Source organism: Cupressus sempervirens, chromosome 5 (assembly GCF_028749045.1).
Source record: "Cupressus sempervirens isolate cs-2001-9-10 chromosome 5, ASM2874904v1, whole genome shotgun sequence".
Lineage (NCBI taxonomy): Eukaryota > Viridiplantae > Streptophyta > Pinopsida > Cupressales > Cupressaceae > Cupressus > Cupressus sempervirens.
In genome coordinates, this window is record NC_143122.1 from 607252823 (window position 1) to 607267462 (window position 14640).

At 35.2% G+C, this 14640-nt stretch overlaps 1 protein-coding gene across 3 annotated transcripts in view; it reads right to left on the reverse strand.

Annotated features, from left to right (window-relative positions):
• Positions 1-228: 228 nt before the first annotated feature.
• Positions 229-14640, reverse strand: part of PWD (chloroplastidic phosphoglucan, water dikinase (ATGWD3)) — a 133005-nt gene continuing 118593 nt past the window's right edge. For 2 of the 3 annotated variants that reach the window (XM_089832032.1, XM_089832034.1), the window contains exons 16-19: positions 2244-2320; positions 1982-2123; positions 1546-1663; positions 229-1407 (exon numbers count right to left, since the gene is read on the reverse strand). In XM_089832032.1, the coding sequence (XP_089688158.1) occupies positions 506-1407; positions 1546-1663; positions 1982-2123; positions 2244-2320 (1239 nt within the window). In that variant the 3' untranslated portion in view covers positions 229-505. The remainder of the gene's footprint in view (positions 1408-1545; positions 1664-1981; positions 2124-2243; positions 2321-14640) is intronic. The other variant, XM_089832033.1, reaches the window with a different exon arrangement.

Sequence of the window (14640 nt, forward strand, 5' to 3'; positions counted from 1 at the left end):
TCACAAGGTATACCTTTGAGTAAAATGAACGAAAAATGGCATTCTGGTTTTGCAGAAGGGGTATATCAAATGGGTCTCTTGTCATTTAGTACAAACACATACTTTTCTTCATTTGAAGCATCCATTCTTTCTGACAACAATTCTACAAGAATATATATCCCAAATACCAAATATAAATTCCAGGCTTCAATCTGAAGTGTTATTTCTCTTCCACACAAAAATTGAAGATTTATAATAAGGTAAAGAAGCTTTTTCCCATTATTATAGAATATCTTTGAATAGTACAGAATAAAACCCTTTAAAGAGGTTTCATGGACTTTATCCCTACCATATTCATTATTGAATCACACATGAAACTTTCTTCTCTACCATTCTCTCATGTTGCGAACATCTCTGCATCGTCAAACTCAACAAAATATATAGTGCAAATATTGGCATGGAAATAATGCAATATCCTGTTCCAATTATTGTCAAAACAAGAAACCATATAAGGGCATGCAATTCCTCAGGGTTGGGGCCGTGTCTGAACAATATAGATATCATTACCTACTAAGCATCCTTCTACATCCTGAGGACAACCAAATTTCTGCTCTAGAAAGAATCCTGTTGTGGCCAACCGCTGTCCAAATTGATGGCGAAAAATTGGGTCCACTGAAAGAGGCTTTTTAGTGTAGTCTACAGTTAATCCCATAACTTTGCCATCAGCTGGACCACCAGCTATTACTACAAGTTCCTCACTGAAATTTGCAAAGGCTAATGTTTTTACCTTTCCATCAAATTTATTGCCAGCTAAACGCCAAGGTGTTCCTCTAGTACCAGATGCAAGTGTTTCACCTAATCCTGCAGCAATTTCTGCTTGCACTACTTTATCATCTCGATCAATAGGACTGACTGAGTGCAATACAAAGGAAAGTTGAGGAGAGAGCATTTCCTGGACCAAGACAGCCATAGATGCTTGTCTTTGTGGGACACCAGCAATTCTTCGACTAAGAACAGCCCTCCGGGTGTACAATGATGCCCAGACACGTGCAACTGCATTTGCAAACACCTCTGGGTTCGAAGCCCTTACATTTGGTATAGAATCATAAAGACCAGCTCCAGACATACCAGCCAAATCCTCAACATTAGCACTTGATCTAACAATAAGCCTTGCATTCAATGAGAAACATTTAGCAATGTTTTCTATGATAGACTTAGGTGGCTTTTGAGCTGCAACTAAAGTTTGCAATTCAGAGCATAAGTGATCCAACTCGCCCCCTTCTACTTTTGCATTCTCAACCTTTTCAAGTATCAATTGAAACTTTTCCAAAGATTTACTAGCTTCGAGGGAAGACTCCATGGCCCCAAAAGGTATAACTCTCCCTTCCGGCACACAGAATGATGCAGGAATGCCCTGGTCACTATATACTGCCAGGGAAAAGAGAATATTTCCAGATGTGTCAGAAACTGTCAAAAATTAGGTTGAAATTATTGAAAAAATATATAGGTACTAATCATATTGAAATATACTATAACAGAAGAAAGAGTTGCAACGGTCTATTATACCTTTCCTGCTGAGGTCGGCTAATGCTGCTAGCTTCCCACAAGAAGCAGCCTTTGCACCAGCTCTGTCAGTATCAGCTTTAGAGAGATCTAGCATGACGCCTCCAGGACTTGCAACTGCCTGTATCAAAATTTATACATACTGTTAGACACGAAGATTTTCAAATGCACAATTTAATAACAGGACTCTTTAGTACCTCAAAAAAAAGCATGAATCTGCAGCCTTGCTTATATGCATAGAAATATTAAGAATTTGGAAGGTACAGAAAATGAATAAGAGAAATAACATATGGAGGCAGAAATAACAGGAAGATTATCAACAGGTAAATGGAAAAATATGGAGGGTTTTTGAACAATGATTAAATAAAACCATGTCCGACAATTTATGTTGGAAATTCATTGAAATAAGTTTGACAGTTGACAACTTAAATCCACAAACCTGATTTTTAAAAAATGTATATGTTTTTGGTGATTTCAAAGAATGAAGTTCGGTGAATTTGTCACCCACTGATACTACCTCTTTCTGCCTGTCGGCAGAAGATGATGCCAATACATTCACAGCCTCGGCTGAGGCCTCCAACCTGAGACATTATACAAAGGACAACTCATCAGATTGTCTTGACTTAAAAAGCCATGCCAAAGCAAACATGCACATTGATCATCTGGTATTACAAACTACAGGAAAAGCTTTCAGGGATTACTTGACTGGTTTCCTGGTAAGTTTGCGAAGCTCAACAATTTTTTCTTCATCTTCACATGTCACAAAGACCACATTTTCCTGCACATTACATCCAAAAGGAGTCAACTTTAGAACTCATGAAGCATTAAATAAATAGAATAAAGTTGAGCCTTTCTTGAAATGGAGACTATGCAAACGATCATCTACCTAGCTTGCATAGAATAGTGATTCAGATAATCTGGAACCTAATTATGTTTCAAATTCAAACAAGAGAAGCAGATGAATACAAATGCCACAACTGAATTTGTATGACCAAAAGCTGTAGACTCTTTTCTGTTACAACAACTACAGTTCAAATACAAATATATAAATTAGTTTTAGAGGATTACTTTTGCATCAGGAAGATGGTTGTTTTTCTGTAAAGTCATCATTAATTTCCGACTTGATTAATGTACAAAAGTGATGGTAAAGTTTGGTCAGATTTAGATTTAGAAAATTTTAATTATAGTTTATGTTTCCTAAATGCATAAAGTAATGCTTTCTACTTGAGATGGTATGATATATCTCTGTTGTAACTTGTAATAGCACTAATTGATTTCTGTGTGTTTCAAGTTATTTTTTCAATGAATATGTATATGATATAAAGACACATGTCTCCCATAGAGACATGTCCCTTGTTAATATCTTAACTCGCATTAGTTAAGATATTTGCTTTAACATATATAAGAAATGATATTTGCTCAATATATTATCATGAAGAGTTACATTCAAAGGGGAGATGTCTCTCAAACAATCTGAGAGTGTGTTTGTTTACTTCACAAATAAAGGTTACCTTTGTAATGACAGATGGAGCACAAATGATGTACTCAAATCGTTTGGAAAATGTTTATGTGGAGGCATTTCTGATTTGATGCATATGGAAGGTCTATTGCTTCGTGAATATAGTCTGGAACAACATTTTTCCTTTGAACATCGATTTTCAATGACAGGACTTCCATTGGAGCAACTTGCATCAAGGATGTTGATGTGCAGTTACTGCATAATAACTAGATAAGTATTTTATTAAGCATTACATTTATTTGCCCACTGTAGTCTCTCTCTTATAGTTATGAACAATAAGAGCTATTTGCCTTGATCTTTGCCTTTGTCTTCAAGGATGTTTTCGTAGGAAAAGAAGAATGGTACAATAGGCATGCTACTGATGGAGACCAATAATTTTGTGCCTCCATTTATGAGATTATGTTGTGGGTTCAGATCTTTTGCTGGTGAAAATACAGTGGCAGAAGCCATGAAATGAAATTCAAATAGCAACCATGAAAAGCCAACATATCATTTGGCTAGCTGAGGAAATGGATTAATACAAAGCATAAGAGCAAGTGTGCACAAGCGGAAATATATTGTCATGAAGGTAGCAAGTTTTCATAACCATGTGCTTAATTATTTTTGAATCTGCAGATTACGGTCACACTGGGCAGATTCAGTCATGTATATGACCTATGAGTTATTTCTGGATTATATCAGGAAGTGTATGAATTTTAATTATCATTTCTGAACTGCCCAAGTAAAGAAGGGTTTTCCATTCAATGGCATTATGGACACCAATTGGAGCAATTCATTTAATGTTCTGCACTTGGTTATACATTGAGTTTCCATTTCTGAGCAGTAAATATGGTATGTCACACTGTATTGGACATAATTCAGATTGAAAGGGGTTATTTCTTGGCATAACTCTCTGTCTGGAAGGCTTTAAAAAGGAGGAGCAGTTATATCCATATGATATGAAGGGTAATGATTTGGAGTAGAACCTGATGATACCTCCGGTTGCGATCAAAGCCTGTAATGGGAGCTTTTGAAGGGGAGGCCTTTGAATGCAATCTTATCTAACAGCAAGATGGTATTAAGGAAGAAGGAAATACAATTACACAAGAAGGCAGAGTTTAAAGATAGCAAATTCAAAACCTGTACAGACAGCAACTATAACATAGCGATGAAATGTATTGCGTAATATTGATACTCTGAAGATATGCAATAAACTCTTGTTGGAGTTTAGCAAATACAAGAGAAATAATACAGAGGAAACGTCAGAAAACTGGGAGAACATTATGGCCGGAAGTTTTCGAGTGTAGTTTGAAGAGAGGATGATAACGATCTGGAAGGAGTTTACAAGGGAAGACGGCATTTTAGGGCAAGCACGTGTGTTTTCGAGCAAAGGATTCATGTCAGTTTTTAGACAGAGATTGGCAAAGGGATCTGCAAATCATATTTCGGCGTTTGAAATGATGGTTTCAATAATACAAAAACTAATCGTGTTCTGTATTGCAGGTTGAAGTGTCGACTTGGATATTCTTTGAGCCACCGAAATGCAGAGATATGGACGGATTTGCGGGTGTCAAAATATTGATGCATATGCGAGAAAAGGCAGGAGTTATGTACAAAGCTCGGCGGCCACAAAGGATATAAGCATCTGCCAATGAAGATATATAAGGCAAGAATGATTAAACTAGCGGTTGTATTTGGTTTTGATTAAAATTATATAAACATTAGTTACTTTTTTATGAAGGGTTGCACTGCATGGACAAAGCAACCGACACCCTTAGGTTGTTTATCAATATATGATGAGAAAATCAAACAAGACACTCATTTATATATTTTTAAAAATTATCTGCATTCCTGAAACACATATATTATCAAAACTTCTTTTGTGGAAAATATTGAAATTGATGTGAGCTCTTGGATAGCGAAATTATTGGGCGAATATTTCAATATTGTGTGATATGAAATTGTGTTGAGTGGAGCATCTACATTTGGGTGTCTTCAGCATGAATTTTTTCTGCAATAAAATCAGTGAGATTTTTATTTGTTCTTTGAGTTAAATATTATATAGTTTGTCCTTTATGATCATTTTTTATTTTTTGTATATTTACAATTTATTATCAGGATAAGTAGATCAAATTATTCGCTGCTATTTAGATTGGATAAATACAAATATCGTGAAATATTATTGTTTTCTTTATTTGTATCTATTTTGTCTATATAAGGGTTAAAACATCATAGACTGGTTTAAATACGCATAAAAGCAAAAACAATTTGATGCATCGTGATTATTGAATTGTTTATAGATACAATATACGTAATATCACAAAGTTGTATGTGAAAACATATAGTTTTGACTCTATTGCCCTTTTAAATTTCAGCACTGATCATTAACTCGCTCATACTTCTCAATCTTTTTGCTGGCAATATTCTAATCTTTTTCTTTTAAGGGTTTGATATTTATTTCTTTTAGTAATTTGTTTTTAATCTTATTTCAGCATTCCCAAACTTAAAGTAATCATAATTCAAAGCTTAATACTCATAGTTATCAATCCAGCAATTTCCTTAAAATCTTGCCATATCAGGAAATTGCCTTTGCATTGAATTTATTTGCTATAAACGTCTTGGATTCAAGTTTGTTGTCTAGGATCAGGTGTACAAGCCTTGGTTTTGCAGAACCAAAAGCGCAGAGGATCTAGATCGAATTGATCGATCCTGTCAAGTTGGCCTTAACCGGTTGGGTATCCTAGCGTCAAGCAGGGAAGGCTCGTAAGATTCCAATCTGCGGTTTTGGGACCCAACACTACCAAAATATTGTGCATGACTCAATCTTATGATAGTAGCTCCAAAGTGGTTTTGGATATAGGATTTATTACTCATTAAGCATTTTAGAATTTTAAATTATTTAAAGTTGTATTTTCAAAATATGTTTTTTTTAAATAGATTTAATTTTTATACAGAATTTTTTTTTTAGCATTTTCTATTTCTAAGTACCCATCTCCAACATTTTATGAAAATGGCATACTACTCCATGTCCATGTCTCTCATAACACCACCAATGTCTCATGGTAGCTATAAGATAAATATCAGACTGTGACACGCCTCATATAGCTTAATTGACATCTTGTAATAGCAGTGTGGTTAATGTTTTGTGAAAAGAATGATAATTGGCAACCTAGATTTTTAAAAATGCAAAAAGATTCTATATAATATCTACTAAACCAAAGATAGACATTCGTTGACATTTAACCTTGCAATAAATGACTAATATAAAGTTCCAACAAACCCGTTTCTATTGTCTACTCTCAACTAACAATAAAAAATAAAATCATTAGGCAATTCAAAACAATTTGGTATAGATCCTGGTCCATCTCCAACAAAGCAGTCAATCATTGACAAGAAATCTCAATAATAGGGCTATACCAACCCTTAGATCAAGACTCAATACTAGAGCTTTGCTGATCTCAGTAACAGAGTTCCACTTTTGCACAATAATGCATAAAACATTTTCAAAGAAGAAAATGTATCACAATTGGGTGCTTTCTTGTGTCAGGGATATTACAAAACCCAAGCCCCGTCAAAACAGAATATAAGAGATCTAGTCCCTATTTGGCACAGGTAATGGTAGCAGCACTCAACCATACAATATCTTAGTTGATCTCAAACAAAAAGTTCCATTTCAATCAGAAACACACAAACAAACATGGGTCTAATCTTAAAGCAGCAAATGTACAAAAACTAGACAAACTTCAATTCACATATCAAAACAAAAAATATAAAATAACTACAACATAAAATTGTATAGTACTTAGTTATAAACAAGATTATTCTAAGATTTAGGGACAAGGTCAACAAGGATGGAGATCTGATGTTTTAGGTTGGGTAGAGAATTCGTACAAATGGTAGGAGAGAGCATAGATGACAACATCAACAAGATGTACAAGAACCACCTACAAGATTTAGAAAACAATGTGTAGAAGAGCACGGAATTTCAAGCACTCTTCACTCAATATACAACAGTTCTAAGTTTGATCGAGGATTGCAATCTACATAAATATGTTAATACATCACAGAATTCAAAATATATGATAGTTTTATCAAGGATTGCAATTTTTATAAATACATTAAAATCAAAACATCATAGCATAATAGGCAAGAGCCTACAACACAACGGTAAATTGTGAGCCTCTAATCTGAGAGGTCTTGGGTTCGAGTCTACTCAAGCTTAATAAAAAATAATGATAATTAATCACAACATATAATAATCAATCTTGGCTTTGGCCTTTTACAGATAAAAAAAGAAAATACATCATAGCACAATGCCCAAGTTGATTATTTCATGAATTTGGAATTCCCCGTGAATGCCTTGTTAATCTGCTCAGCTAAAAGACCCTATCCCTAGCTTGCCAAAGGGTACAAAAAGACCCACCCTTCCAAACCTTCACCCACATGTGGGCCTAGACCCCATCTAGTATGCAAGTACTAACTAGAATTCAAAATTGATGAAATGGTCTATTTGCTCGACTATAGCTGAATCATATTTTTTGATGGACTGACAACCAATACCATGAATAACATTTGAATCTCTTAGGAAAATTCTTGAATGAATTTGTGAAATTATATGTACTTCTGAGTATATTTCTGGAGTTCTGCATTGAATTGATGAATTGAATTATAGATTGTTGCTTGATTGGTTAATTAATTTATTTCCTGCTGTTCTGAATTTATTTTCTAAATTGCAGCTCTAAACTGGGGATCTGAATTACTTTTTCTTAAAGCGGTGATTCTTTAATTTCTTCTCTAATTTATATAATCTCGAGTATTCTTCCTTCTTGACCTCCTCCAACATAAACCTGTTTCTCTTTTTATATCTCTTCATAGGAGGGGTAACACCTCTTCCTTGCTCTCTTTGCAAGGAACCACGCTGAATCATAAAGGAGCACTGCCTTTTTACATACTATAGTCACCACTGATTAATCTCATCAGCCCTTTTTCTGGGAATTTTAATTCTGTTAATTCTGGTCAGTCTCTTTATTTAATTGCTTTCCTTTTTACCCTGATTTGGCTTTATCATTCAATCTATTTTACAGCCTAAGTTTATTATCTAAACTTGTCTGCGATCTGCCTTTATAGATGCTGCAATCTGACTTTGTCTGGCAGGGCATGACACAACATAAACCTACAAAATAAATCAATATTTAAGACCACAGAATTGCATTCACTCGCAACTCAACTACTAAACAAATTAACTGTGTTCCTATGTTTTCTTAGTAAACATCCCAAAATGTGGATTGGTTTGGGTCCAACCCAAATTCACCCAAGACCCTGTCCAATCCCATTGGCTCCTTATAATGTCCCCAAATATTTATAAGGTGACAATTTAATTAATTAATTAATTTGTCTGAAATTCATCTTAATTCTCAAGGATGACTTTAATTAATTAATTTCTTTATCAAATAAAATGAAAAATAATAAAATAAGATCAGTCAATATTATTAATTAAAAAAAAAATCTCCAATTATTATGGTTGGCCAAATAATCTAGATGCTTCCTAGAGCTCTTTGTAGACGGATACTTGGACAAAGCAGCAAATCATTGAAAGTTTTGGAGTTCCATTATCTCTTTTGCTAGGTGCGTGCACGCTGGAGTGCTCAGTTTATTAAAGTAATATTGTGATAGCTTGTATATCGGCTATGTAAGTGACTTTCCTTTTCAGTCAGTCAACTTTTAGTTTTCAGTTACTTTCTGCTCTTTAAATAATTTACTTAGTTTAGTGACTTTCCATGCTATCTTTAGTTCTCGATTGTTTCCCTTACAGAAAGATCTTGTAATTGCCTATCTAAGAAGTATTCCTCTCCTTTGTTTAATATTGAATATCAATCGATGATCATTTCATGGTATCACAGCATAGGTTGTTTTTGGCGACTTCTTCAATAAAACTTGTGGTTTAGTTAGTTATAAGTTTTGAGGGAAGTTTTAGCAGTTTTCCAGACAAAATTTAAAAAACAAAAATTTAGGGATTTTTTGGCAAGTTTATCATAGAATAAAACTCATGCTTATTCCTAAACATTTTGTGAGGAAATTTCTAAAAGGTCTTTTTGCTTGATTTTTCAATTTTTGGTGATTTCTTTAAACAAAAATTGTAGTTTCTACAGATTTTTATACCATTTTTTCCCCAGCAAAAAGAAATTATTTAGATCTGGAAGGGTTCTCTATTCTTGTGACCAAAGGTTACTGGTTTTTCTGAACTCCTAGGATTTTTTCCTGATTTCTCCCAAAAATCATGATTTTACTAATGTAAAAGAGTCTTGCTCAATTTTTTTTCCAAAAATCATGGCATTCTTTGTCGTGGGTTTTCTGTGTTTGGATAATTTTTATTTATTTTTAATTGTCAGCTTTTATCAGTTTTCCTCAAAACAACGGGTTTTTGTTTTAAAAAATCACAAAATCACACCTTTCCCTGTTTGATAAAATGTTTTGATGATTTTCTATAAAAATGCAGTTTCTTGCAAATTATTGCATCGCACCTAAGGTTTCTAGCTAGGTTAACAGGTCCTATTGTTTAGGCTTGATTCCTGGTTCTAGAATGGTTCTGGTTCTGATTCTCATTCTTCTTGGATTCTTCCTCCGTTATTTGTGGTGCCTTCTGTGAAGAACCCACAACAAACTTGGGTATCAAGAAAGTACCTAAGGGCGGTACTGGGTATCCAGAGAGTACCTAAGGGCAGTATCCAAGAAAATATACCACAATATGTGCATGCATATAGAATAAAATATGCATTGTTTTTCAAATTCTCATCAAATCTCAAGATGAATATACCAAGCAAATTGTTATATTAAGCCTTAACATATTTAGAAGCAAAATATGAGGTACCCAAGACCTTGTATGATGCTATTGATGAAGAAAATATGATATTAAGTGTCAAATTTGAATTTTCATTGTGTACATACGTTTTGAGATTTATGTATTTTCATTTTGCAAGTAATGAATATGATATATGAGGTATTTTAACATTGATGTTTGAACATATATATGTACATATAAATTTCTAACATATCAATATGTATGTATATGTATATGTATATATATATATATATATATATATATATATACACACACTAAGTCACAAGGTTTGAGTTCGAGTTCGAGTTCAACGACTATGAAATTCAGATGAAGTTCAACAAGGTCAAAAAATTCGCTTTTTAGATTTTTTTTAGTATTTTAAATAATTTAAGTATGTCCAATAAATTATCAAGATAGTTTAACATTACAACATAGATTTGAAATCTTTATAAAAGAATATCACATTTTGAAAATAAATACAAATAAAAGTGGTTTATAATTTTAAAAACATTAAACTTATCGAACAAAATATAGTAATTTAACTTTATCATTTTATAACATAAATGCGAAATATATTGATATTTTATTTTTATTTTAAAAAATAAAATTTAGGGGCGGGGGTCCTAGCTTGGTTGGCTAAATCTTCCTTGTTGCAGGGGGTTGGTCACGGGTTCTAATCTCCCCCATCCTTGTGGTACCGATGGGTGTGTCACGCCAGCGCTACCGGTCACGTTAAAAAGTTTACCCGACGCACTGCAATTTATAGGGGGGCCGTGCTGCACCCGATTCCTGCAGGTCTAATAAATTTTTTTTTTTTTTTTTTTTTAAAAAAATTTAAAAATAATAATAATAATTTGATTTACTACATTTAAGATTACACATAAACAATAAATAACTATAATAAAATATCAATATTTTAATAAAATATTAATGTACTTGAAAAATAATAATTTTTCTTTCATATTACTAAAAAAAGTTTAAAAATTATAAGACACATTAAAAATAAAAACAAAACAAAATTATAAATTATAAATTAAACATTAAACAAAAATTTAAATGCCTGTTGAACACGAGAGTAGCAATAAGCAACAGCAATTTATCGTTATCAAAACAGAGCTCGACAGTCTCAAAAAAGCTAGCTATTGGTGAAGGATAGCATGGGCTCTATTCTCCAATTCCTCCAAGACCATGGCTCTCCTTTCATGGCCAACGTCTACCCCTATTTTAGCTACGACGACAAGAGATCCATCAATTTATTACGCGGTCTTTAAGCCCGTGAATCTTGTGCCAGACAACGATCTATGCTTTTCTACCCCAATGAGAAGCCTATTTACCATGTGGAGTTCTCGCTTAATTAGTCTCATGCATCTAAAGTGTTGTCACCACGAGACTGGATCATTTGCTGTGAATACTTTTCTATCGATGGACTACCCTAGCTACACTTTTTTTTAGAAACTATGGAACGATTAAAATGAAAAGCTAGTCAATGGTTCCATACGAATTAGAGGACGAATTTAAACGAATTTTTTAGATTATGCTGAAATTTGGGAAATTTTGAACTTCATGCATGAAGTTCGCCGAATCCTGTGACTGTGTGTGTGTGTGTTCGCCGATCCTGTGACTTAGTGTGTGTGTGTGTGTGTGTGTAAAAACCCAAAGAAAATAAAATTGTCGAACCCATGTACTTGATCCAGAACCAAAATCGGTCACTTGAGTTTTTGGGGAAGATCATAATAGATTAATGTCAGCAAAGAGTTGGCATGTTCATCTTAGAGTGTCACATATGTTTGTGCTCTTCAATATCAATACAAGGAAGATGCTCGCACATGGTGGTACCTCAATGTGCAAAATAATTTGTTCCTCTAACCTCTTGCAATGAAGATTCTATCACAAGCTCTTTTTTTCCACATTCGTAAACTTGAGTTTTTACCATTCTTTTAAAAAAATTGTTTTCAAGTCATGTTGATATTCACACCAATATCAAAAGGTTTCAAGTTCTTCAACTAAATGGAACTGAAAAACATACTCCTTTATCTAGTCAATGAAGCGTAACCAATTGGCTTCAAAAAAAGTAGAAGGCATGGTAGTTATTTATATCCATTTCAACTTTCATCTCCAATCACATAAGAAAATGACTACCACAAAAGGGCAATGGAGAATTGAGATAGCCCTTGAATGCGCCAACTTGGACACATCTGTTAAAAAGCTTGCTCGAGTCAATGTAGATGATGACAAGGCTTTTACACATAATGTGCCTAGAGTCGCAGACTAACGATAAATGGCACCAACCAGCATTAAGAGTAGTGTTCGCGTCCCACCAGTGTGCTAGTGCAAATCAGCCCCCTCATGGAGACATCATTGCCCAATTGTGGGTGGGTTCCAACCCTGGGCAAATGCTCAGTGGAAATCCGCACCACAACAACATTTAGGCCGGAACATCCTGGCCCACCACGGTCCACAAGGCTTTACCTAGAGAAATCAACTCTAATACCAACCAAGGAAACCACCACACCAAAAGCACAAACTAATGATGAATGACACCCACCAACATTAAGATTGGGGTTAGAGTGACAATGTAGGCCAGATCCCTAATGGACAGATGGCTGCCCAATCATGGGTGGGTCCCAAACCTAGGTACATGCCCAACGGGAACCTACACCACTGCAACATTTAGAATGGGACATCACAACCCACCACACTCCACAAGGCTCAACCTAAAGACCTTGGCTCCAATACTAAGCAAGGAAACCACTATGCTAAAAGCTCAAACTACTGGTGAAAGTGGCATTAAGAGTGGGGTTCTCATCCCACCAAAGTGCCACCGCAAGCTAGCCCTAGGTACACACACAACAGGAATCCGCACCACCCCAACATTTAGGTTGGGACATCACCCCATTCGCTTGTGATTCAAATGATATTTACTTTTGGAATCTTGTATCAATATTGATATAACAAAGAGAGGGAGAGCATCATTAGATTCTTTACCTCCCAACCATTAACCAGTGTCCTCTACCCAAGAAGTAGCCCTAATCTACTTGAGAGGTGCAGACATGGGGCTAGGTTTGATTGCCATCTAAGCCTAGCATTTGGATCCTACATAATCCATAGTCAGCCACACAATCTAGGTTCCTTCTTACTATCATGACCCTTCTAACTAGACCTATATTTCTAGTTTGTGCAAACTGAAAATCACATGCATCTTGTACACCACCACCTTGGCCAAGGTATATAAATATGCTAGCACTAACTCAAGTAGTTAGATGTTACAACCTCTACTCAACATGAATAACAATCAAGTCCAATTGACTCTTTCTTGTCCTCAATGACCAACATCAGGCTAATTCATTGTCTACTAACATTTCCAACCTTCTAACCTTCAAGGGATGGTAGCACCTAGCAAGCAACTACTAAGTAGTTATCTTTCCTTAACAGTCTTCTAACCTTCAAAGGATGGTGGACCCTAGCAAGAAACTATTAAGTAGTTATCTTAACATTCCTAATAACACACTAGTTTTATTGCATACAGTTTGCCATGCCTATGTAAAACCAAACTGACGTGTCACCCAATCTGCTTTGTACCACTCGACCATATAGTCTTAGCAATCGGCTATGCAGGTGGGGTTCATTGCCTATACAGCCTGAGTTGGCCTAGTGGTGGAGAATTTGTACCCTTGAAAGAGAGGTCACAAGTTCAAATCCCACTGGGGGGTAGGGTATATACGCCTCGTTTGTAGCGCCAAGCGCCTCTCGAAAAAGAGTACGAAGTAGTCCCATATCACTGTCACCATATGTAAACCCAAAAACTATGGCATAGTGTCATGGACTATAAAAACCACCTTTCCTTTGCAAAAGGTAGTTCTTGTTGATCCTTTGCCCATGGCCCAACTATCAAATATGGCCTCCAAGTGATGTTGTCCCTCAAACCGTCCAAGGTCTCTCTCCAAAAGTCTATATCATCCACATGATGATACTATGGAGGCTCTTCCCAGTTGTATACCACAAGCTCCTTTGCCTATCTAGCTCTCCTACCAACCAAGAAGAGCATTGTAATGTGCTCCCATTTCCATACTTGAAGAAGTGTCAGGAAGTCAATACTGCAACCCTATCCCTTCGGACCATGGTATGTAATCTGGTGAAGATCTCGGTACAACTCAACAAGGATCAGGGTACCCCATGCAGCTGGTAGCCTGGATCAATAATCCAACATATCACTAGAATCAACTACAGAGTCACTCCTTAACACGCAATAAAACTAGTGTATTAGTAGGAATGTAAAAACAAGTTAAACATTCCTAATAACACAATAGTTTTATTGCATATAGTGTATACATACACATAAACATACATACATACACATATGCTTAGGTAATCATGAGGTTGTTTCTTACAATATAAGTGGAATTAACTAGTTACTCAAATTATTAATTCAATTCTCATTTACACAAAGATGAATGATTTTATTGATATTAATTAGATTGATTTGATTAAAAAGATAAATTGGAGAAGGGTCTTCTATCCCCACCATGGACAACTAGTGAATAGTGAGCATAACGTGACCCTACTACTCTAGGTGACTAGACGACCAAGGGTCGATTATCTCTAGGTTCCAAGCTTAGATGGCAACTTCAACCTTTCCTTGTGTTTGCATCCCCCCTCTCCTGATAATACCAACTCTACAATTGAAATAGTGACTACCTCTAATCATTGACATTAAATGTCCAATTCTCTCTTCTGTCTTTGAGGATAACCTATCCTTTGGCAC